Source organism: Martes martes (genome assembly GCF_963455335.1).
Source record: "Martes martes genome assembly, chromosome: 6".
Classification (NCBI taxonomy): Eukaryota; Metazoa; Chordata; class Mammalia; order Carnivora; family Mustelidae; genus Martes; species Martes martes.
In genome coordinates, this window is record NC_137893.1 from 118,412,546 (window position 1) to 118,438,257 (window position 25,712).

The 25,712-nt window shown below is 40.2% G+C and overlaps 1 protein-coding gene and 1 pseudogene across 2 annotated transcripts; one reads left to right on the top strand and one right to left on the bottom strand.

The window, feature by feature from the left end:
* The first annotated feature begins 10,435 nt into the window (after nt 1–10,435).
* LOC308344001 (DLA class II histocompatibility antigen, DR-1 beta chain-like) lies at nt 10,436–23,209 on the top strand. Its single transcript, XM_080805289.1, has 6 exons — nt 10,436–11,092; nt 17,980–18,249; nt 20,957–21,238; nt 21,980–22,090; nt 22,558–22,581; nt 22,877–23,209. Exons 1-6 carry the CDS (start codon nt 10,993–10,995, stop codon nt 22,888–22,890), a joined length of 801 nt encoding a protein of 266 aa, XP_080661415.1. The 5' UTR covers nt 10,436–10,992; the 3' UTR covers nt 22,891–23,209.
* LOC308345115 (large ribosomal subunit protein eL8-like) lies at nt 15,246–17,096 on the bottom strand (annotated as a pseudogene). Its single transcript has 2 exons — nt 17,091–17,096; nt 15,246–16,023 (listed from the first exon to the last, which is right to left on the bottom strand). The product of its transcript is annotated as a large ribosomal subunit protein eL8-like (transcript).
* Nucleotides 23,210–25,712: the final 2,503 nt, after the last annotated feature.

Genomic DNA, 25,712 nt, shown 5'->3' on the forward strand with positions numbered 1-25,712 from the left:
AGAACATAGGCAGTAACCTCTTTGACAGTGGCCGCAGCAACTTCTTTCAGGACATGTCTCCAAAGGCAAAGGAAACAAAAGCAAAAATGAACTTTTGGGACTTCATCAAGATCAAAAGCTTCTGCACAGCAAGAGAAACAGTCAGCAAAACAAAGAGGCAACCCAGAGTATAGGAGAAGATATTCGCAAATAACACTACAGACAAAGGGCTGATATGCAAGATCTTTAAAGAACTCCTCAAACTCAACACCCAAAAAACAGATAATCATGTCAAAAATTGGGCAGAAGGCACGAACAGACACTTCTCCAAAGACACACAAATGGGTAACAGATACATGAAAAAATGACACATTATCGTTAGCCATCAGGGAAATTCAAATCTAAACCACATTGAGATACCACCTTACACCAGTTAGAATGGCAAAGATTAACAAGACAGGAAACAAAAAATGTTGTGGAGGATGTGTAGGAAGGGGAACCCTCTTACACTGTTGGTGGGAATGCAAATTGGTGCAGCCATTTTGGAAAACAGTGTTGAGATTCCTTAAAAAGTTAAAAATAGAGCTACCCTATGACCTGGCAATTGCACTACTGGGTATTTATCCCAAATATACAAACGTAATGAAAGGAAGGGCCATATGTACCCCAATGTTCATAGCAGCAATGACCACAATTGCCAAACTGTGGAAAGAGCCAGGATGCCCTTCAACAGACAAATGGATAAAGAAGCTATGGTCCATATATACAATGGAATATAAAAACTGAGGGTTTTGGAAAGGAGGGGGTGGGGGAATGGGTTAGCCTGGTGGTGGGTATTAAGGAGGGCACCTATTGCATGGAGCACTGGGTATGGTGCATAAACAATGAATCTTGGAACACTGAAAAAAAAAAAAAATACCCACCACCAGGCTCACCCATCTCCCACCCCCTCAAAACCCTCGTTTGTTTCTGAGTCAACAGTCTCTCATGGTTTGTGTCCCCCTCTGATTTACCCCAATTCACTTTCCCTTTCCTTCTCCTAATTTCCTGCATGTTGTTCCTTATGTTCCATAAGTAAGTGAAACCATATGATAATTGACTTTCTCTGCTTGACTTATTTCACTCAGCATAATAACCTCCAGTCCCATCCATGTTGATAACAAAGTTGGGTATTCATCCTTTCTGATGACTGAGTAATATCCCATTGTATATATGGGCCATGTTTTCTTTCACTACATCTGTACTTTTGGGGTAAATACACAGTAGTGCCATTGCCAGGTTATAGGGTAGCTCTATTTTAATTGTTTAAATTAATTTTTAAATTAATTTTTTGGGGAATCTCCACACTGTTTTCCAAAGTGGCTGCACCAATTTGCATTCCCACTAACAGTGTAAGAGGGTTCCCCTTTCTACACATTCTCTCCAACATTTGTTGTTTCCTATCTTGTTAATCTTTGCCATTCTAACTGGTGTAAGGTGGTATCTCAATGTGGTTTAGATTTGAATTTCCCTGATGGCTAATGATGATGTGTCATTTTTCCATGTGTCTGTTAGCCACTTGTATGTCTTCTTTGGAGAAGTGTCTGTTCATGTCTTCTGCCCATTTTTGACGTGATTATCTGTTTTTTGGGTGTTGAGTTTGAGGAGTTCTTTAAAGATCTTGCATATCAGCCCTTTGTCTGTAGTGTCATTTGCAAATATCTTCTCCCATTCCATGGGTTGCCTCTTTGTTTTGTTGACTGTTTCCTTTGCTGTGCAGAAGCTTTTGATCTTGATGACATCCCAAAAGTTCATTTTCACTTTGGAGTGACGCGTAATCTTTGGAGATTTGCCTTTGGAGATGTGTAATCTCAGAGTTGTGAGATCAAACACTGTGTCAGGCTCTGCACTGGGTATGGAACCTGTTTAAGATTCTCTCTCTCCCTCTCCTTCTGCCCCTCCCCTGCTCAATCTCTCTCTCTAAAAAAAGAAGAAGGAGAAGGAGAAGAAGAAGAAGAGGAGAAGAAGAAAGGAGGAGGAGGAGGAGGAGGAGGAGGAGGAGGGGGAGAAATTAACTATGTACTTATTTTACTTATTTTGTACTTATTTTAGGGCCCTGGTCATGAACTTTCCTACAAAGTCCTGTGAGAATCATTAATCTTTTTTTTTTTTTTTAAGATTTTATTTATTTATTTACTTGTCAGATTGGGAGAGAGGGAGCATGCACAAGCAGGCAGAGGCAGAGAGAGAAGCAGGCTCCCCGGCGAGCAAGGAGCCCAATGTGGGACTTGGTCCCAGAACTCTGGGATCATGACCTGAACCAAAAACAGCGGCCCAACCGATAGCCACCCAGGTGTCCCGGGAATCATTAATCTTGTCTCAATACTTTCTCATTATTTTTACATTATTCACTGTCCATATTCAATATCAATACTGAATTATTACTTTTTTTTTAAAGATTTTATTTATTTATTTGACAGACAGAGATCGCAAGTAGGCAGAGAGGCAGGCAGAGAAAGAGGAGGAAGTAGGCTCTCTGCTGAGCAGAAAACCCGACATGGGGCTTGATCCCAGGACCCTGGGATCATGACCTCAGCAAAAGGCAGAGGCTTTAACCCACTGAGCCAACTAGGTGCCCCTACCATGCATGTTTTTAGTCACAGAACACAATGCTCAGCTTTTTCCCCAGCTCTCACGCCTTCTCCCCAACATTTGCACTCCAGGAAATGTTTCCTCTCCTCCTCCTTTTTCCACACTTACCTTTTTTTATCTGCTCCAATATCCACAAAAATATTCTCAGCTTTCCAAGGCTTTTTGTTTAAAAGTACTCATATTTTTATGCATATAAATATTTATATATATGTTTAGTGGTTTATACATACTCAAGAAAAATGTCAGGTTGGTGCCATCCTTGAACCCCAATTCTTTATTGGTAACAGTCTGCATTTGGGTGGGAACAGTGAAAGGAGTATTGATGGGTATAGATGGGAACAGACACATATTCCATACATGTCTCCCCTAGGCTATACCTCCAGAAGTTATTTGAGAGTGTGTCTTCATCCCCCATACATCTAAGAATTTCTTCCCCCTACCTTGGTTTCTCGTAACTTTTGAAATTTTCTTTGATGATGAGCCCTACCCATTCTCTTCCCAATCACACCCACAGATAAAGTTCTTTATTTATATGACATTATTAAATCAACTTTTAAATGGATTCTTGTTATTAAAATTAAATCTTAGGAGAAAAAAGAGTCCAGTGTGTGATCCCAGGACACCATCATGAATCAGGATATTTAAAAAAATATATATATATTTATATTGACAGAGTGATTCCCAGGAGGAATGCTGGGGAGTTCCTGTTTTGATTTCCTTATTTGGAATTACACATATTTTTGTTTAATAAAATAGTAGAATTTCTTCATAATATTTAGAATATTTCTTATTACAGTATTAATTGGACACAGTTTATTAATATTAAAATAATTGAATTTTTATTTTACTTTTCAAAAGTTTACTCTAAGTGTAAAGAAAAGTTTATGAGTTTGGGATTTGCTTACTCTTCCAAATATCTCTCATTGGCTAGAATTACCAGTGCAATACTTAATGCTACTGGTACTAGTTTGTATACATTCTTGGTTCATGATTTGAATGGGACTGATCCCAGGAATTCACATATTATATTATATTAGTCACACGTTAGAAAGAAAGAGAAAGAGACTGAGCCTAAGCCTACATTGTTAAGTGTGATTTGGTGTTAGCACTTCTCAAGTCTGAAGTAATACATAAAATCAGCCTCTTCTATGCTCTGGAAGATGTGATAACTGATATGGATGATAATTATTTCTACTTTGAAAAAAAAGAAGAAAACCAATACAGGGATCTTGAAGTGATTTAACACCTTATACTCTCTCTCAATTTATATTTTACTGTTTTGGGTATTAAATTATACATTATTTTAGGGGTGCCTGGGTGGCTCAGTGGGTTAAAGCCTCTGCCTTCAGCTCAGTTCTTGATCCCGGGGTCCTGGAATCGAGCCCCCGCATCGGGCTGTCTGCTCAGCGGGGAGTCTGCTTCCTCCTCTCTCTCCGTGCCTGCCTCTCTGCCTACTTGTGATCTCTGCGTATCAAATAGATAAATAAAATTAAAAAAAATAAATTATACATTATTTTAAAACTTCACAAGATAATCAGTACTATTTTATAAATTGAGATATTTTAGCATGGTCCACATATTTACCACTGTCTTTGTTCTTCATTCCTCATTTCATCCCAGACTTTCCATCTGGGGTTACTTTCCTTCTGTGTGAAGTACATAATTTATAATTTTCTTCATTAAAATATGTTGGAGGTGAATTATTTTGATTTTTGTTCATCTGAAAATGTTTTCCTCATGCTTTTTAAATTTTGTTTTGTTTTTTAAGATTTTATTTATTTATTTGACAGAGAGAGAGAGATCACAAGTAGGCAGAGAGGCAGGCAGAGAGAGAGGGGGAAGCAGGCTCCCTGCTGAGCAGAAAGCCAACTGCTGGGCTCCATCCCAGGACCCTGAGATCATGGCTTGAGCTGAAGGCAGAGGCTTAACCCTCTGAGCCACCCAAGCACCCTTGTCTTCCTCATTCTTGAAAAATAGAGTCATTGGGTATAAAATTCCGGGTGGGCAGTTATTTTTTATTAGACACCATGAAAACAGCACTGTACTATTTTTGGTTTTCATTATTGCTGATGAAAAGTCAGCGATTCATCTAAATTTTTCTCTTTGAAGATAATCTGCATTCCTTCCCCACCCCCAACCCTGCTGCTTTAAGATTTCTTTATCTTAGGTATTCTATGGTTTTACTAAAGTACGTCTACTATGTTTTCTTTTTCATTTATATTGCTTGGTATATTTGGAGTTTCTTAAACATGTCAATTGGTGTTTCCTTGGTTCTGGAAGCTATTTTCAGAAGAGGTAAGCATCATCATCAGTGCTTGTGAAGCATCTTCAGTGTCCTCAGTACTTGGAGAAGAGTCTGGCTGGCTGAGGCACAGGTTCAGTTTTTACTAGAGGGACTTTGACTTATGACCAGCTGATGGCTACCATGGTTACCACAGTGGAATTTGCATCCTCTGTCAAGTGGTGATTGCATATGGCTGTAGGATATCTATATAGCAGTCTTCTTAAGCTACTGGGCTGGCTGGGCTGGGGGGAAAGGTGCTGTAATGACTAATGGTAACAAAATTGCCTTTCAAGTTAATAACTGTCTCTTTTCATATTTGCCACATGTGCTATTTTGAAGATCAGAACACTGTGACCCTGTCTCTTTTGAGCGTTTTTGTAATATAAACATTATCAAAATATATGATCTGTAATGCTCCATGTTTGAGATGGGGAAATGAATTGAAGATGATAATGGAAAGACACCACTCAACTTCCAACTTCACACAGTGGCTGGGACTCAGAGATGCTTCTTTTGAGGAACTTAGAGAAAAGGTTTCCTTTTGCATTAGGCTTCTTAAGCTAGAGAACCTTTCTTTACTACCCTACTGTCAACCTTAGATATCATTTTTTGTTTGGTCTGGGGATAATATTCAGACACAGTTAAGGATATTGGCATAACTACCAAGGATATTTTTCTATATTAGATTGCATTCTGGAAGGGTTCTGATTTTTTTCCCTGGGTATAAACTTCAAATCTGGAGGTCCAGTACAGAGAGGACTATCAATTTGTGCCCTTATGAGATCAGCCTAAATTTTGCTAATTTTCCTGATTTTATAGTTGGTTGAATGAAATTGAAATTGTAGCCACAACTCCCAACACTTCTTGGTTAGGAAAACTATGGAGAGTTTGATTATATCTCTTCACTTTCCCAAGAAGTTTTATATTTAGACTTCACAGGTGATATTATAACTGTGATCTGCGAGAGTTATGCTAAAGATTACAGCAAATCATAAATTTCTCCCAACATCTTATGGTCTACCTGAACTTTCTTAAAACAACCCAGAATTTTACAACTCACTTAGTTTAAGTCTTTGTCATGGTAGTGATTCTCTTTTTAACTAATAGAGAGGGAAACTAGAGTCACCCTTAGAAATCTATGTGAACACTCCAGTGAATTGTCCATGTAGGAGGTTGAGGAGGAGGTTGTTTCTGATGATCAGAAGTCACACGGCTATAAAACTACAGATACAAAGACCATGGTTGATTTTGATGATATTGCAATTAATGCCAGCAACAGCACTGCAGGAAATGTTGACAGTTAAAATAATTTAGTGTTTAACTGCTGTTCTAGGTGGAAAATAAACCAACAGCTATGTATTTTGCTTACATAACAGAATCAATTGCCTATAGGATGGATCCTTTTTAATGCTTTTGTGGTTTTCATAGTTTAGAAGCTATAAAAGCAGTAAGGATCCCTCACCTCTGGAAAAGCTTAAACCTTCAAGTGTCCTTATGTTATCTTCTGCTGTGGTTATTAGAAAACACTTTTTCTCTGGTTCGTATAGATTTTTTTTTTCCTAAATGACCCCTTGGATCTTATTTTAACAACTGATGTGATTCATCTGAAAACTTTTTAAGGTCAGGTACTAAATTCTGAACTATAAAAACTGAGAGGTTGTCACTGTACCCAAATCATCTTTAGCATCTTTAGGTGGAAGTGTAACAGAGCTAAGTTACACTCCTTTATCTTGTTTGTGTAAACTATGAAATGAATCTCTGACCAAAATATGGATTCCAGCAATAATTATTGAGGGTTGTATATCCTAATGTTCTCAAAATTGCTCTACAATATTGAAAGAGTTGCTTTGTTTGACAGGAACGCCATGTAGGAAGAAACTACAAAACAAAGTCTTTTTCTCCCCCTTGGGGAGAATAATTACTAAAAATTTACTTTTCAGGGTGGAAACTTGCTCATCTATAGGGGGATAGACTACTGGACTATTCGTAAAATAGCTAAAAGATTTTATTATTAGTTTTGAATAAAACAGACAACATTCTAGGCACGCAACTAGAATCAATGCACAGTTGGCTAGTCAAACAACAAAGCAGAATTTTGAAAAATAATCTGGACAGTATTTGCACTAGGTAACAGGTAAATACTTTGCTACAGCACAATTAAAACATGACCTAGAACAAAGAGAAAGAAAAGAAAACTCCTCCTATATACAATATTAATGACGGGCTTATGAGAATTCTAGATGTTTTCCCTGTGAGTACTCAATGGCAAACACTCTGGTTCTAAAAAAGTGTGCTGTGTTAAGTATTATACAACACAGATAAGTTGAGTCAAAGAATGACATTCAGAAGTTGAAGAAGCCCTGTCCACTGACTTACATAATGTCACAGTGTAAAGACTGGCTTCATTTCAAAGTTACTCAATGGATGACATTGCAGATGAGATCTCACAGGAGGGGGTCCTATCAAGTCTACTAAGCGCTAATATGACCGTAAATGGCACAGTCCTCTGTCAAGAATACATGTCTTCCAGTGTAGAAAAAATTGGCCGTGTTTATCCACTTCTGTTATTACTATTTTTTCTTATATAAAGGAACCCCTTTTAAGTTCCATATTTATGGTCATAGCTTTTGAGAACTACTGAGAATATTTTGAGACTACTTGGACAAGTGATGCACAATCTGGATTGCTGATAATTAAGGCCTGATTTTCCCAGATGTACTGCAACTTTTCAGGCTTACCATAATTGAGTCCCATTCTGTGACAATTGGTAGAACTCAAGACATTCTGTAATGCTACGTATTTCAACCTGTCTGTCTTCAACAACAGTTTGTGCTTCTGATGTCACCTGTGTGTTCTCAAGACTGTTTTGATTTATTACCAATGAAAACAAACCTATGACTTCATGTATCAGGAACAGAGACTGTAGAACTTCTGTACTGATAACCACTCTTCTAGAAACCATGTTAACTGTCTTTTCCTCAGGAAATAAGGTCTTACTTGACACTTCTCATACAGTTTCTCCTTTTGCTTCAGGTGGAGTTCAGCCTGGATACCTGTAGGATTGATGGTTTGGTAGAAGTCGCTATATTGGTCTACCCGAACTTTCCTTACACTGAATTAATGTTGAAGAAAAGTGTGAAATATATATTATTTAAAGCAACACACTTTCTTACTCATAAATGTATACAACTACAGAATTTAGGACATAGTTGCTTGCTTATTCTTTTAAAAAGTAAATGTGCATGATTTATAAATTGTCAAATTTATATGGATGAGTTTTGATATTATTTTCTTTGATATTTCAATGTGTTCAATATTTCAGTATGTTCTTGATATAGAATTATTTTTTTGCTGATCCTTTTATAATCTAAAGTGAACTTTAGTTTGTCTCTTCCAGATTATCATTGTTATAGGTAGTTAATTCTGAGTAAATTAGGATTTCATTTCTAAAATTAAATATGGCATCCTCCTGGTTGCAATTATATAACTTCCAGCAGTATTGAATTATGACTGGGATCTAAGGACATAGTTTCTTCTGACATCCAGAGACAATAATGACTTCTACCTACCTTCTACAAGCTATTTTGAAGTTTCTACATTAACAGAAATACATTTTTCTGAAGTATGTGAGATAAACTTTTTATTTGATTCTGACTTATTTAAATTTGCAATAAATTATGCTGAGAAATCTGAAATAATGATTGAGAACAATAGATTAGATTTAGGAATTTGGAACTACTTAGGAAGGAGACTTGCTTGGGAACTTTGGGAGGCATTACATAAGATAAATGCAAATTTTGTCATTCCCAGAGGAAAGTAATGATGGTGATGAGAGGAGTCTTTTGAAGGAACTAGAGTTACTACACAATAATTGCCTCAATTTATATAATATTCTGTCTTTCATTAAAAGGAGTAGTCATATAGATATACATAATCATGAATTAAAGTGTTAGAATAATTTCAACATAGTGGACACTATTCTTTTCAGAAACTGAATGTGAGGTGGTATGATGTAATGGCTAGGCTTGTGGGATTAGGCTCATATATAACTTGGCTCAATCTGGAATGCACTATTTACTTGACTTATGTCCTTGCCAAAGTCGTTTAACATCATCCATCGTTTTATTCTTTCCATCTGTAGGAATGCAAGGGGCACTCAGATTACTGAGATGATGTGAGAATTAAATATAAAATGTGTAAAAAGCCCTTGTGTAATTCTGGGTGCAATGTAAAATACTCAAAATTTGCTTAGTAAATATAAGTCGTTTTTATTGCAACATGGTGAGTTCTCTGCCACTCATCCATAAAGAAGGACTACTTATCAGACTATGGTAGAATGTGAATTAATGCAGGACTTTAGATAGATAGTTGCCCTTTAAAGTCCATTCTGGGGGTGCCTGGGTGGCTCAGTTGGTTAAGCATCTGCCTTCGGATCAGGTCATGATCTCAGTTTTCTGGGATCAAGCCCTGGTTTGGGAATCTCTGCTCAGCGGGGAGTCTGCTTCTCTCTTTCCCTCTGCCCTTTCACTCTTTGCTTGTTCTCTCTCTCTTTCTCAAACAAATAAATAAGTAAATAAAACAAATCTTAAAAATAAGTCCATTCCAAATCTGAGATATTACATTTATATTAAATGTAATGTATAATAATTATTATCTAAAAGTAGAAATATGTGTTTAAAACCACATGGTTACATCAAAGACTGTAATTATATTGTGTTCTATTTCCTGAACATTCTATAATGTATTCATTAGCACCAGCCTCTTATACCTCTCCTTAAGATAAAGCAAGAAAAGGTGCATAAGGCAACCTGGGTGGCTCAGTGGGTTAAGCCTCTGCCTTCGGCTCAGGTCATGATCCCAGGGTCTTGGGACCCAGGCCCGAATCAGGCTCTCTGCTCAGCAGGGAGCCTGCTTCCTCCTCTCTCTCTGCCCGCCTCTCTGCCTACTTGTGAACTCTCTGTCAAATAAATGAATAAAATCTTTAAAAAAAAGAAAAAAGAAAGAAAAGGTGCATAAAAAGAGACATAGTCCCAATAAAATGAGGAAATCAGAGCGGGATCCAGGAGTATGGATTGAACACATTTGCCACATAAAATATTAATTATTCTAAGGCAGAGCTGTTATGCTAGCAGCTGACTTTGAGTCCTTTACCAATTTCTCAGCTCCCTGCATACTTTGATTTGGATAGTTGGGCTTATCACTTTGTTAGGTTAAGTGCTATATAAAGGAAATTTCAAGACCCTCCATTCCACATAGATCATGTTCTAAGCCCCTTCTCTATGCATATTCTGGAGATACCCACAAACTCAATGACAGCATCAAGAAATAAACTTGAAAAACCTTTTCGCTCAGGTTAAGTTAATGACTAAATTTCAATTTCCTTTAGTTTATTAGAGATCCCCCTACCCATAAGGAGACACAGACTGTACTCTCCAATCAACAGCTTTAATTCTGTCATATCATCAGTTACTATGGAATGCTGCTCCTTGAGCTGTCCAGATAATCATACCACAGTTCATATCGAAGTATGAGAAAGAATGCAGTGCCTTCATTTCAAGGTTAAGGTTAAATAATTTCCCCAAGTCTACAACACTGAGTGATGGTACATTAAGGTCCACATCAAAGGTTTCTTGACTTGCAATCATCATCCTTCCACTTCCACAGCTCCTAAAAACACACACATTACATATGTCAAAACATTACATATGTCTTCAAGGGAGAGACATGAATACTCCTAAAAGGTTCAAACTTTTGAGCATAGCACTGCCTAGTACAGAGCTGGCTCACAATAGGGGTTCAGTAAAATATTTCACATACAACTGGATCAAACCTTTAAAGCATTAAATTAAAATAATCCTTTCAATGAAGGAAATCCAAGTTTCAGAAGAGACTCTTCATACTGAATCTCTGACCAGCAACTGATGATGCAGTATATCTCTGATGTTGATTGGTTCTTAGCACGGAGATTACCCAATCCAGTAACAAAGAAACGAATTCCTTGGTTGGTATTATTTGGGAAGTGGCCAAAGGAGGGTCACAGTCTTCACTGAGTGAGACTTACCTGCTCCCTCGGTGCCCTGTCCTCCCTGCTCCCCAGTATGGTGTGTCTGTGTTTCCTTGGAGGCTCCTGGATGACAGCTCTGACATTGATACTGATGGTGCTGAGCCCTCCCTTGGCTTGGGCCAGGGACACCTCACGTAAGTGCACACCTTTGATGGTAAGCTATTGTGGGGGAGAGGAGGGAAGGAAAGAAATTACTTTTGTCACTGTGTCTAGGCCATGTCCCTTAGAATATTGTGGTATTTTCTTCAATGACCACCCTTGTGGTATAGACCCCCAATTCTACCCAAAACAAAAGGATCCTGAATGCTTGCCCTCTTCAAGAGCTGCATAAGGGACCTCCACATATATAGGCCATTTATTCACAACTCTCCTCCAATGAAAGTTCTCCAGGTTTGTATCTCATTCCCTTGGCGTCTTGAGAAGACTTAGAAATAATGATTTCAAATTAATTCCTATCAAGTGGTTCCCTTTATTATGTTGAGTTATGCTAGAAAATAGGAAATTTTCTCTGAAAAATTTGAGGAGAATCAAAAGGAATTAGTAAGGTCTCTCCTAGTAGACCCTGTGTTAAGTCTGCACTGGGTCAGTTATGTTGGTGCCTCTCCCTAATGTGTGAGGATGTATCAAGAGGTCTCTTCCGTTATCTCCTTTCCTTTCTCTTGGGTCCCAAAGTTTCTAAGTCCTTTATCCCAATACTGGAGGTTCTCTGACAGAAGTTGGGGTTAAGATTATCTCTATTTCTCACCCTGGAGCTACAGCCGTGACCCTTAGTACTTGAAATGATACTGTAAATAAGAAGCACATGTGGGTGTTCTTTGGTGTCTTAAAGAACTTAATATATCTTCCAAGAACTTGGCACAGGTTATTTTTCATTATGAATCTATGTTGAACCTTTCTATAATGTTAGTTACTCCTGCATCTTCCTATTGTCTGACCTGAACCCACAGGAAGGGGTGCAACTAGTGTAGGATAAATTAAATGAAATTATGATGTTGTAAGTCAAAAATTGTCAAGTGTCAGGAATTTCATATGGTTCAAACTATATACCCCGAGCAGGGTACAGAGAGAATGAAGGTTATTTTCATAGGACTGAAAGCCAATATGCAAAAATGGAACTTGTTGGCTTACTGAGGTCTTGGTCCTGAATTACATAGATTCATTCGTCATGTTTTCTGTTTCTCTTAATTACCCATGTTTGGTTGCCTCCACTTCCAGTTCCTCACTATTTTTTCCCAGTTGTGTCATCATCATTACTGAGAAATCCGATTGTTGACACAGACCCTCAGCACTATCACAGAACTACAAGATGGGCTGAAACTTAATGACATTTTCCTTTTTTTCCCCTTAAAATCACCTTTTCTTTACCTGTCATATTTTTTGGAACAGTAGGAGAAAGAGGAAGTTTGTTTGAATTTGCTATAGGAAGTGGGAGGGATATAATATTTCATAAGAATAAAAGAGTATTGAAGCTTAAAGCCTCTTCTTATTTTCTAGGATCCTCACAGTGACTAATTCCCAGAACCCTGGGTTTATCCATTTAAGCCACAGATATTTTTCTGAGCAGCTATTTTGAACTACACTCTGTTCTAGGCTCAGTGAATTCTACTTGAATAAGATAAAAAAAAAAAATCTCTATTATCATGGGTGTTATGTACTGACAGAGTAGAAAGCCCAATAAACATTTAAAACAGAAAAAAATTTCAGAAAGCAGTAAGTGCAGTGTAAACAGAACAGTTCAGGGTATTGTGACTGAGAGAACTGGATTCCCTGACTTCAGCTGGAGCAGCGAGGGAGCTCTCCCTGAGAAAGTGACATTTAGTTGAGATGTGACTGACGAGAAGAAGCCAGCCATGTGCAGGATCTGAGGGACAGGTGTTCTAGGGAGAGAGAACAGGATAGAGGCCAAAGTATGGGAAGATGTTTGTTGAGTTTAAGGGAAAGGAAAGCTGGAGAGGCTGGAGTGTGGGAAGCAAGCTGGGGAGTGCTCCATGGTCGCCATGACCATGTTTCCATCATTCGGGGAATGCCCACCACGGCCTCAGTGTCACGCTCAGTGTTTGGTGGATGTCAGGGTCCTTTCACTTAGATTTTTGTCTCATGAATTTTTACTTGTGTTGAAGTATGATATGATTTTCTTTCATTAATGACATGCTAGTTTTCAAAATTTTCATCTGCTAGTTCATGCAAACATGAACATAGCCCAAAGTCTATGCCAAACATTTGTTAAAATTGTTTTTATTAAATTTTACCTCCAAAACAGGCACTAGAACTGATTCTCTCAGAAAGCTGTGGATTTGTAGGTGTCTTTCCATAAACTGCAACAAGAATGGCATTTAAAAATTGTTTATACCTGCTCTTGATGAGACAAAAATTCCTTGGTCATAAGATTTCAACACAGATGTCGTACTGGGGGATATTCTAAATGAAAAGTTTTAGTTTTTACAGGAAGCTCAGAGGAAACTTGTGTGGAACAATTATCCAGGAACAGTGACACTTGGCTGTTAGGAACATGTCACTGATGCAAAGTGGTGATTGAGTCAGTTAGAAAATATATATCTGGTTATGCAGATTTTCTTGTTTAGAAATAATGCACAGGAAAAATAGTTACAGCTTTTAGACATCCTGGATTTAGTTTCCAATCACTGTTCACTTTGTTTTGGGTGAGATTGAAGCATTAGCACAGCCAAGAGCCATCTTTTGGTTAGAATTCTTAGTAGATACTCTCTCATTAGGCACTATGAATGTTTTTCAGAAATCTGGCCTCTGTACCAAGCTTTTTCAGGCAAAGGAAATTTCCTTGGGATAAGGTTTTTATCAGATATGATATTGGCAAATTTTTCAATGTAATACTCAGCTGCTCCATAATTAATTGCAGCTTCTCTACCACATATATATCAGATGGTTTAACTCTGGTTCTTACCCAGGGACAGTTTTGCTAACACCCCCTACCCCTGGGGGATAGAGCTATGTCTGGAGCCACTTATTGTTTTTCAAAACTGGGGTTTCATCTGACCTCTCATGGGTAGAGGCTAGTGATGCTGACGGACATCCTACAATGTACAGAACTGCCTTCCCACAACAATTATCTTGTCCAAAATGTTGTTAGGGTATGGAGTCGACCACCCCTCAATTAGACAGGGAGCACTCTCAATAATGCAAGTCACACAGCGAGGTTTATTTCCAGCTAGCTGGGGTCCAAGTATCTGCCCGGCGCAGCGGGTTTCAACAAGGACCCCGAGCACTCAAAGCCAAGGGTTTATATAGCATTTTCAAGGCACTTTTTCATATCTACATACATATCTTGCACCCCACTTTGACAGTTTAACTTTGTGCCACCCTGGCATCACCCTGGTGGTTAAGTGAGATTTAGGTTTAGAAGAAATTTAACTTTATTTACATTTCCTTCTGCCTCAGCCTCCTTCAGTGTTATGGTGGGGAGAGCGACCTTAGGCCTTGAGGAACTGAGCCATTTGTCTCTGGAAATTGGGCCATTGAAGAGATAGTCTTTTTGTTGTAAATCACCAGGACATTTGCAAACCAAGGGGGACTCCTGTCTTGCAGGATTGTGATCTCTGCAAGTTAACTATTTGTTTATCTTTAACATCTGGTCCCTGTGGCGCCATTGCCTAACCGCCCTGGTGGTATATGATTAAGTTGTTTCTTAGGTTTTAGCTAGTTTCTCTTATCTCAAGTCACGTACGCCGTGTGGGCTGGTTAGGGACGCTTAGTAAAATGGCTTCCCAGCCTTCAGGATGGCCATTCTTATGCTAACCCACTCTTACAATGTCAACAGCTGTGGTTATGGATTGTTTTCTTTTTTTTCTAAATTAACATATAATGTATTATTTGTTTCAGGGGTACAGGTCTGTGATTCATCAGTCTTACACAATTCACAGCACTCACCTGGATTGTATTGTTTTCTCATCCATTGTTCAGCTTGGGTTTTGAGTCTTCTTCTTCTTTTTTTTTTTTTTTTCCCTTATTAATGTAGTTAAAGCATTGTCAATTTTTTTTCTTTTTTTCTTCTTTTTTTTTTTTTGGAAAAACTAGTCATTACTTTCAATGTTATGTGATTGTTTCTTCTGGTCTCTATTTTATGTAATTCTGCTTTTTCTTTGTTATTTCCTTCTCCTAATAAATTTCCTCCAAGTTTCTTCTTTTCTGGTTCCCTGTGGTGTAATGTTGTGTTTGAACTTTTTTTCCTTCTTCCTTTTTTTTTTCCCTCGACATTGACTGAAAAATAGAATTTTTATTAATTTTAGGTACAGAAAATTCAATAGTGCACAGTTAGTCCAGTTTGGTTGTCACTTCTTTAGCCTTTGGCTTTTCTAACTTGGCATTGTAAACCACCAACTTTGGACTCAGAACATTGCCTCCCTAGGAACAGTGGATCTCACCATATCTGTCATTGTAATTTGACCTGATAGCTTCCAACAGCTTAAGAAGTGCTCATTTGTCTTCCGAATTAACTTGTATGAAGGCGACTGTGGTGCAGATCTTCCCCTGGACCAGACAACCCAGCCTGGCTTTCCCCTTAATCATGTGGGGACCCCCCATGTTAGGACACAGAGTAGGCAGGAAGACATCCAGCTCAGCGAGATCCATATCATGTGCAATCCCTACTAGCTAGTCTTCTTGTTTTCCACCAAGGTGGTGACAGGATTAAACCCACCTGCAGGGACAGGAGGCTTCTTAGGGGGGATTATCTCCCTGTACTGGCAGCTTTCTTTTTAGCCCAGGCCGGTGATCTCCACTTCTTCTCTTGCTTTGCCTCTGGTCTGAACCTGTGGGCCAGCTTAAGCAGTTGAGTAGCTGTGTGGCAGTCCAAGGCTTAGGAACTAGTTAGTTGTGAGAGGAACTTTTAGACATTTATAGTCCTTTGTGACTGCAGTGGAATGAATCGGGGGCATTTGACAAAGTGGGTGAAATCCCTTTGGGGCTGGATGTCCTGTCCTATTCCAAAATTCTTGGGTGTTTTCACAAACAGGGGGTTGACCACCTTGTTGGCCTCCTGTTTCTTCACCAGGGTCCAGAGCCACCCCTCAGCCTCCTTTCCTTTCAGTATCTTGGATTGTTGGTGAAAAGAGTTGAACTTTTTCTCTTAATACAGCATTTATAGCATAAATTTCACTTGTGCTTTCTTTTTCTTTTGTTTTGAGACATATTTTGATTTGCCATTTGATTTCCTATTTGCCCATTGCTTGTGCAGTAGTGTGTTGTTTAATATTTACATAAAAATATTTAATATTTACATTGTAATTTACCAGCTTTGTTTTATTGTTGGCCTTTAGTTTTGTACCACTGTAGTTGGAAAATATATGGGCTATAATTTCAAACAAATAGAACTCCAAAATCCTAACAGTGCTGAGGTTGAAAACACTGATTTATACTGTGCTGCTTCTCAAAACTCTAGACTCACACTTTATACACACACTCACTTTCCAATTCAGGTCTTGGTGGTTTACTTCAGTTTGTTTAAATACAGAAATAATAAACTATAAAGTTGTATAAATTCACCAATTTCTTGTTGAGTGCATTCAATCAATGCAAGACAGAATCTTTATTTTTTACTTTTTGCCTTATGTAATGTGTTTGAATATTTCATGATTTCTCAATCATCACCATCTCTGTTAACTTTCAACAACTTGCCTTTATAAGGCATAAATTGTGACTGCTGCAAGTATTTTTCAGTAACTTGTATCAAACTTTTGTATTAATTTTACATTCTATTCTATAGGTAATGTCAAATGCTCCCTTTTGTCTCCCTTTTAAGTACAGAAGTATTTTTTCCCTTTTTAAAAAAATTTCTGCGTTAATTATACTTGGATAAAATTTTTTCTTAGTTTGATTAAACATAAAACAGAAAGATCAACATATACATACATGTATGCATATGTGTGCATGTATATGCATATATATGTTTACATATATTCCGATGTGTGTATGTTTACATATATTGGACTACAGAAGCACATGTGACTGATTGACCCATTAGAGCTCTGACATATTTGACCGTTTACCTCATCAGACTAGATTTGCCAAATGGGTTCTGCATCAAAATCTTTAATGCGATCTGGTTTTCTGAGACTTCTGAATTTGGAAATGTAAGTAAAAATGGAGGAACTGTATTACAACCATGGTTTTAATCTCCTTAAAATTCCTCACTCATATGCCTTTGAATTCAGTATACAAATCAAATGCTACCACCCCACACAGGCTTTTAGTATCCACTGCATGTGATGTCTCTAAACGTCCTTCTTCCTCTCACTGTCTGCTTCAGTGAACTGTTTTCTCTGGTTTCTTAAGGAAGTTTCTCAATTCTTTCAAGCTTTTGCAGTTACATGACCTTGACCTGATATGTGCCTCCTTTTCCCCAAACACACACACACACACACACACACACACACACACGCACACACACACCAGCTCACATCTCACATCTACTTAATCTTTCATGTCACGTCTGGAACGTCACCCTTGAGACCACCTCTCTGGCACTCCAAGGTAACTGAGATCATCCAATTATTCTCGGCTCTAGAACCGCACACGTCTCCTGGGACGTTTCTCACCCCGCACAAAGTCTGGCCTGGTTGGGTTTTGAGCGTCACTTTCCCTGCATTTTCAGCTGCGGGAGTGGAGGGGACCCGTCTGTTTCCTTCTCTGGATTCACAGGGGCGGCAGGGCCTGAGCCAGCTCTGCCCAAACAGAGAGTTCAGGGGGTGGGGAAGCAGGTGGGACGTGTTTAAGGCGGGGGAAAGGGCTGTGGGAGGCGAGGAGGGAGGCCGGTGTCTGTCGGCCGCAGGCGTCCAGGAGGAGGCGGTGAGGGGCAAGTGTCCTCGCTGTTCAAGCTGGGGGTCCGCCGCCGAGCCCGGGACCCAGTGGCCGCCTCCGCCGCCGCCCGCAGACGGAAGACGGGCGGTGTGTGCTGGTGGTTTGGGGGCGCGAGGGGAGCCAGCGAGGGGCGCCGCCGTCAGTGTCTTCCAGGAGCCCGCGGGTGACCGGATCGTCTCTGTCCCCACAGCACATTTCATGGAGCAGTTTAAGGCCGAGTGCTATCACACCAACGGGACGGAGCGGGTGCGGTACCTGGTCAGATACATCTATAACCGGGAGGAGTACGCGCGCTTCGACAACGACGTGGGGGAGTTCCGGCCGGTGACCGAGCTGGGGCGGCCGGACGCTCAGTACTGGAACAGCCAGAAGGACATCCTGGAGCAGATGCGGGCCAACGTGGACACCGTGTGCAGACACAACTACGGGGTGGGTGAGAGCTTCACGGTGCAGCGGCGAGGTGAGCGCGGCAGGGGCGGAGATGGGGGAAGAGGTGTGTGTGTGTGTGTGTGTGTGTGTGTGTGTGAGAGAGAGAGAGAGAGAGAGAGAGAGAGAGGCAGAGAGAGACAGACAAACTGTGAGACAGACTCGTGGTGAGCGCACAGGGTCTTGAGCAAGTACAGGGTAGAAGGATCCCTGTGAGAGTGCCCTGTCAGGGACACTGTGGTCTGTTTGTGTCACTGTGCAGAGTGTGTGGTAGTGATTGTATGGTTGTGTCCCTGTGTGACTGTGGGGCAGTGTGTGAGGGGTGTGCTCTGAAGTGAGGGGGGCAGAGCATGACTGTGAACTGGGCTGTGGGCCTGGATGTGGGGGATGGGCTGGGAGAGTGGGTGTGGGGGGAGGACACAGGAGGGGACATCTGACATCCTTGGTGGCCCCTGAGGGAGAGGTGAGGGGAGCTCAGGAGCTGCAGGTGGAGGGAACACTAGGCAGGTGGTTGGAGTCCTGGGGAGGGAAGTGGAGGGTGTCCTGGTTGGGGTGAAGGTTTAGGGGAAGGGAGGGGAGGATTAAAAGATTAGGGAAATGTGAGGAGGCCAGTCACCCTCTGTTCTTGGCACTCACCCTTCTTAATCTTGAACCCCTGAAGTAAATGTGCATGTCTGTGTGTGGGACCATTTCATTGAGAAAAAGTATCAGACTAATTTTTAATGGGTTCAGGGGACCTCTGAGACCCTTCTGATCTGAAGCTGCTTTAAGGTCTCAACTTCTTGTTTTTTTTTTTTTTTAATTTTAAGATTTATTTATTTGTTTTAGAGAGAGACAGACCACAGGCAGGGGGAGGGGCAGAGGGAGAGGGAGAAAGAGCATCTGAAGGGGACTCCCTGCTGAGCTGGAGCCTGAAGAAGGGGTGGGGAGAAGGGGCAAGCTCCATGTCAGGACCCCAGGATCATGACCTAAGCCAAAACCAAAAGTCTATATGTACCACCCAGAAGCTCCTTGCTTTGTTTCTTAGCATATGTATTCTTATATACTTGAAACGGTTTCGAAACTGCATTTTTAATTACATTTTTGTTACAAAACATATTGATACTGCTGTTTTTATAATGATGAAAGTATTTAAGGAGTTTCATATGATTTTTTATATAGCTGTAATAATTCACCTCACATTCCCCTTTGCTAAACCTTTTTTTTTCCTGATACTGCCACATGCTCAGTTGAAAATTTATCTTGTTAATTTTTAATCTCTATTCCTTTGATTTCTAAGATTATTGAACATTTTGTCATGTATTATTTGGCTAATCATTGTTACCATTTTAAAAATTATCTACTGTCTATTATCTCTGGCGTTTTGGTGTTTTTCTCAGGGACTTTATGCATGCTCTATAAATAAGATTATGAACGCTTTGCTGACATTTGATCTAGCATTTTCCCTAGAAATTGTGGTTTGTATTTTGGTTCTGTTTATTACTTCTCCTGGTAAGGACGTAAACATTTTTTTTTAAATACTTTATTTATTTATTTGACAGAGATCACAGGTAGAGAGGCAGGCAGAGAGAGGAAGGGAAGCAGACTCCCTGCTGTGCAGAGAGTCCAATGTGGGGCTGGATCCAAGGACCCTGAGATCATGACCTGAGCCCAAGGCAGAGGCTTAACCCACTGAGCCACCCAGGCGCCCCAACATTTTATTTAAGGAAATATACTACAAAATTGTTAACAGTGTTTTCTCATCAATCTTAAATCTACCATTTTATGGTATTATAAAAAGCTTTTCTCGTATTTCTCCTTTCACCAAAACAGAAATTCTATTTATTCAGGCTGTACTGTCAGGGATGGTCTCGGGCACTAAGGATACCTATTAGTGAGTCTCAGACCCTGCCCTGAACTCAAACGTTAGTTGTAAATGGGAGACAATTATAAAATGATAACAATTCTAATAATAGATATTTTTATACTGCAAAAAAGAAGGACTGATCAGCCAGTGGAATTATGAGACCTTTTTTAAATAAATGAGTTTCCTTGCTCTTTTTCCTCTCATTCAGGACTCTCGCTGTTCTTGGACTCAGCTCCCAGAACTAGAGAACCAGCTCAGTCTTTCCTGCTTCCCCGGGTAGAACCATGTCTGGGTTGTTCTAAGGTGTGAGTGTAGCATTCCCAGGATTTCATACTCTTTCCCCATCTACATCAAGCTGTTCCCCAATTTATCTACCGTGCTTTGAGCAACAAAACAAAGATAATAAGTAGTTAACACATACTGAAGGCTAAATTCCAGTTACCTTTTTACATACTCTGGTGCATTAATCTTCACATAACTCTTAAGAGCTAAGTTGATATCACTATTCCCCCTGATACCTTAGAAAGCTGGGGCACAGAGGAATGTCAAAATTCTCCCAGGATGAATCAGTAAAGTAGCAGAGTCCGGATTTGAACCCAGTCAGCCTGCTCCAGAAATCATGCTTTTAAGACACTTTATGCCTTACAAAACTTGGAAACACTTCTACAAGGAATAACTGCTTCATACTATGAAAAATAAATCCCACAAATTTCCCCAATAGCTCTCAAATCTAATGGACCCATGCTGTCAAGATTAAACTAAAAGTTCACGATACTGGTCTTATTGGGCTACATGGTCAGCTTTGGGGGAACCAGAGACTGGAGGCAGCGAGGCAGCCAACCTGGGAGACTGAGTCTGTCTTCCTCACTGAGTCCCTCTACCTCTTCTCTTCTAGTGGAGCCTATGGTGACTGTATATCCTACGAAGCCCCAGCCCCTGCAGCACCACAACCTCCTGGTCTGCTCTGTGAATGGTTTCTATCCAGGCCACATTGAAGTCAGGTGGTTCCGGAATGGCCAGGAAGAGGAGTCTGGAGTCGTGTCCACAGGCCTGATCCCTAATGGAGACTGGACCTTTCAGACCCTGGTGATGCTGGAGACAGTTCCTCAGAGTGGAGAGGTCTACACCTGCCAAGTGGAGCACCCCAGTTTGACAAGCCCTTTCACTGTGGAATGGAGTGAGAAGCTTTCTGACCTCCTAAATTCCTCACGCACCAAGGAGGGGACTTTGCTTTTCCTGAGTGTCAGGGTTCTCTCTCCTTACACCATGTTTTCATTTGCTGAATGATCTCTTTTCTTCAGCACAGATCACTGGGGGTAGCCATGTGATATCCTGTGATAGAAATCCTCTGATAGTTTCTAGATATCCTGTGATCATTTCTACAGATCCTGTATTCCCTGGTGGGGTAGTTATGCCTGGCAGGCACAGAAGAGGTTGTCCATGTTTTGACATTTTCCATGGCTCACAGGTCGTGGTTCCCTCTTCACACTGGGCACCAGTCCCCTGCCTCGGACTGGGCTTGTGCTTCGGGCACTGTTGCTCTGAGCTGTTCACTGTGGTCTCAGAAGAGGCACATCCTCTATAATGTAGGGACCTTCCTGACTTGAGGGGAATCCAATCTTGACTCTGCCTTTCGTTAGCTGTGGCACCCTGCACGATCTGTTGAACTCCATGGACTCCAGGCTTCTCATCGTTTGATGCTGAAGTAGTGGATTTGTCAGAGCTGTGATATTTAAAAAGTTCGGTGCCAAAATTTTGCATTTCTGCAATGTGATTTGTAAATTTCTTTTCCAGAAATTGAAAATTATTCGATATCTTCAAGGCAGCCTGCCTTCCTCATTCTCAGAGTTCTCAATCCCAGAGTGTCCATTGAAATTGAATTTGGTGTAAAAATGACTAAAACTGTTTCTTCTCTCAGGGGCACAGTCTGGGTCTGCACAGAGCAAGATTCTGAGTGGAACTGGAGGCTTTGTTCTGGGTCTGCTCTTCCTCGTGGTGGGGCTGTTCATCTACTTCAGGAATCAGAAGGGTAAGGCATCTGTTGGTGCGACTGCACAGAGACCCCGTGGGGGAGAAATACAGCTTTGAACAAACAAGGTCTCTGTGTACCAGTGGCCCTGTATGAAGCCTTTCTTTCCCAATTGGACCTCAGATTTCTTAGAAATCTAGAAAGCAACAGCCCATGGTTACTGGGTTGCAGCGTAAGAAGTTATGGCCTGTAGAGATAATTGAGAGGTTGACAAGCGTGGGGATCTTGGTTTGGGATCCTGGGCCAAATGCAGGAAGAGCCACTAAAGCTAGTGAGATCCCACTGTATTTGTGTGACAGAAGCTTCATGGGTCACATCTTTCACTTTTTTCTCCACTCTGGCATCATGTCATGTGGGTTGTGTTGTTAGAGAAATCTAAGGAGGCGGGTCTGGGGCTGGGACCTTGTGTGTGGGGACAGATTTACCTCCTTATCTGTTAAGTACATGTCTTCCCTTCTCTTTCCCAGGACACTCTGGACTTCAGCCAACAGGTAATGCTCTGTCATCCTCTTTAGTGATAGATTTGGTTATTCCGGAACAGGTGGTAAAGGTGAAAGACAGAAAAAATGGGAAAGACTTTGGATCCGACTTCTGATCAGGCAGTTTACATTGAAGCTTCCTCTCTCCATTTAGTAAAAGGCCTGTGCTGTGAAATAGCTTCAGATCAAGGAGACCTAAGAATATGCTCTTCTTACTGTGGGGCTTTAACTCGAGGCCCTGGGAGAGGGGAGAAGAGGCTGCTTGGAGAGGTGGGTCTGGAAACAACACTCTGCTCTGTCTCTGCAGGTCTCCTGAGCTGACGTGGAGATGGTGACACTCCAGGAAGAACCTTCCTTCCCAGCTTCTTCTTAGAGTGAAAGGCTTCCCGCTCTCATTCCTCCACAAATATGGTGCTTTCTCAGATCTGGTTGGCCCGGCTTCAGTGACCTTGCAGCACCTGTCCTCCCTGTGCCTCTGTCTGCCCCGTCTTTGACCTAGAAGCCCCAGTGTGACTGCAGTACCTCCTATGCCTTCTCTCCTGGTCCCCTTCTGTGTGGCCCTTCCTGCCTCCCTTGCATGGGAACTCATCTTCTTCTCACGTGTCTTCTAAAGTTTTCTTAAATAAACATGGAGTGAAAATCATCTGCTTCATATAGTTTCAAAAAAAAGGAACATAAAAAAAGAAAGGGAGGATTCCATAATAATAAAATAATGGTTTTCATTTATATTCTATAATTTTGCTTGGGATGTGGATCATGGAAGGTATCCTTGTTTCATTCCCTGTTTATTCTTGGGCTTTAAGTGTTCTGTAATTAAACATGTTTTCTGGATCTAGGAAGGAACCTTAATGATCCATATGATGATGGTGTCCTACATGTCTGTGTTCTCACACACAAACACACAAGTCCCTTTGTACAATGGGATACGGAAAGGGGACAAAAAAATATAAGAAATGCAAATAAGTTTTTTTAAAAGATTTTTTTGTCTATTTATTTGTCAGAGAGAGAGACAGGGGGAGTGGCAGGCAGAGGGAGAAGCAGGCTCCCCGCTGAGTAGGGAGCCTGATGTGGGACTCAGTCCCAGGACCCTGGGATCATGATCTGAATCAAAGGCAGATGACTCAGTTAAATGACTGAGCCACCCAGCTGTCCCAGAAATACAAGTAAGTTTTAAGGATGTGATGCCTTCAGAATTTTTGTAATCACATTCTTTTGTCCCTTTATCTTTGATTTTTTATTTCATTTTTAATATTTGAATTCCATTTTATTATTCAAGTACACTCCGCACCCAATGTGGGACATAAACTCATAACCCTGAGATCAGGAGTTGAATATTTCATTGACTGGAACCAGCCAGGTGCCCCTTTCCCTGATTTTTTATAGGAAACTAAAGCTGAGTAAACCCCTTTCATTATACTGATGGTGAGCTCTATCTATACTTTCATCTTTTTCTGTCTCTCAGATAAACTCGGTGGCATGCTGACACTTGGGCTTGGGATGCAGCCTTCCCCATAACTAAGTCTCAGATCATCAGGACAAAGCCATGACTCTAAGGGAAAAGATGCATTTCTGATCCTTCCAGGTTGTGTGTAAATTTACTGTCTACAGGAACATCCCAGAGTGATATTATCTTAGTCGAAATAAGAAGCAGTGCTGGGAAAGAAAGGGGAAGTTATGAATCTGATGTCCATACAAACAATGAAATACTATGCAACTGGAAGGAAAAATAACACACTGCTATAAAATAATCTCTAAAAAGCATTTTTATAAGTAGAAAGTTCATACAGCACACAACATTTTGTTTAATAAGATAGAGGAAGAGAATAGGAATATATAGCTATATCAACTCATTTTATATATATCACATCTCTCATCTCTATCTAATCTACATAATTCTCCATATATGACAATAGAAGTATTTTTTTTAGAAAAACTGGTTGCGTCTTGGGCAAAATGAATGAATAGGTTGAAAGGAACAGAGATGAAGGCTGGACTTTTCAGGATATGTCTTCTTTAATAATTTTAATTTGAGGAAATTTCAAATGTATAATAAAAACTTTGAATAAAAAGTTTAGGAACACAGTACATAAAAACTAAAACCAAACCGCAATGATGAAACAAATGTGACAAAATTATACGGTGGGAGACAAACTAGAATATAAACCAAGTATTTTTGGCTCTTTGATAAAACACTGTGGAACTGTAATGGTAAATCAGTACATAGTTCTAAATTCCTTAGACTTCAATGATTTGAGTTGGAAAGGTTTCAGAGGAATGCCCCTAAATTGGTTAAAGAGATGATGAGTTCTGCTATTATATTCTGTCTGAAGAGTCACTTTGAAATGTAAATCAAAAGTAAAGAGTAGACAATAGATTCAGAAGTTCATTTCAGGTTAATAATGATTTCAACACAATAATTCCTCTATCAGAGACATAGTTATCAAGCCAATTCAAAGTTTATCTCATGTATATTTTAGTTCTATCATGCGTTATTTGTGTGGAACGGGTTATCATCCTGTGGGTTTTTATAAGCTAACATTCATGTATTCAATATTTATCTGGTTTAATCAAACCCTGTTTGATCTCAGGGTTGCAACTTGACTTTTCTGTGTTGTCCAAGATGAAGAAGTGTGTTGTCTCATTTATCTTAGATCTGTGGTCTGACATTATAATGTAGGATTAAAGTGCATGGCAGGAATATTTCAGTGCAGATGCTTTCTGTTGCTAGTGGAGAAAATCCAATCTAATTTGCTTTATTTTTCTTTAACTCCTTGTCTCACATAGCAGACAGACCCAGGGTAGCTCATCTCCAGAACTGGTCTATTAACCAGACCAGTAACGTCTCCAGTGATCCTGGGACTTTGTATCTCATCTCTCTATCATACACCACATGTCAGTGTTCCTGAAATGGTAGTAGGGTGCCTGCAGTGGATTTAGGCTTCATGCTTCATTTTCTTTCATAATTTACAAAGGCAGGAAAAGGGAATGGTTTCTCCTCATATGCTTTAAGGGAGAATTAAACATTTTCAAGTGTCCCCAGTGACCTACTTTCCCACGCATTGGGAGGACCATGGGATTACTGTGGTATTCTCAGACAAACCATGCTTCATCCTTTGCGGGCTGGGCCTGCCTCACGTGATGGA

What these genes read in the sequence shown, in the direction of transcription:
- LOC308344001 (XM_080805289.1), top strand. Translation starts at nt 10,993, where the DNA reads ATGGTGTGTCTGTGTTTCCTTGGAGGCTCCTGGATGACAGCTCTGACA. An exon ending in CTTCACGGTGCAGCGGCGAG is followed by an intron (nt 18,250 to 20,956) that starts GTGAGCGCGGCA and finishes CTTCTCTTCTAG; the next exon opens with TGGAGCCTATGGTGACTGTA. An exon ending in CTACTTCAGGAATCAGAAGG is followed by an intron (nt 22,091 to 22,557) that starts GTAAGGCATCTG and finishes TCTCTTTCCCAG; the next exon opens with GACACTCTGGACTTCAGCCA.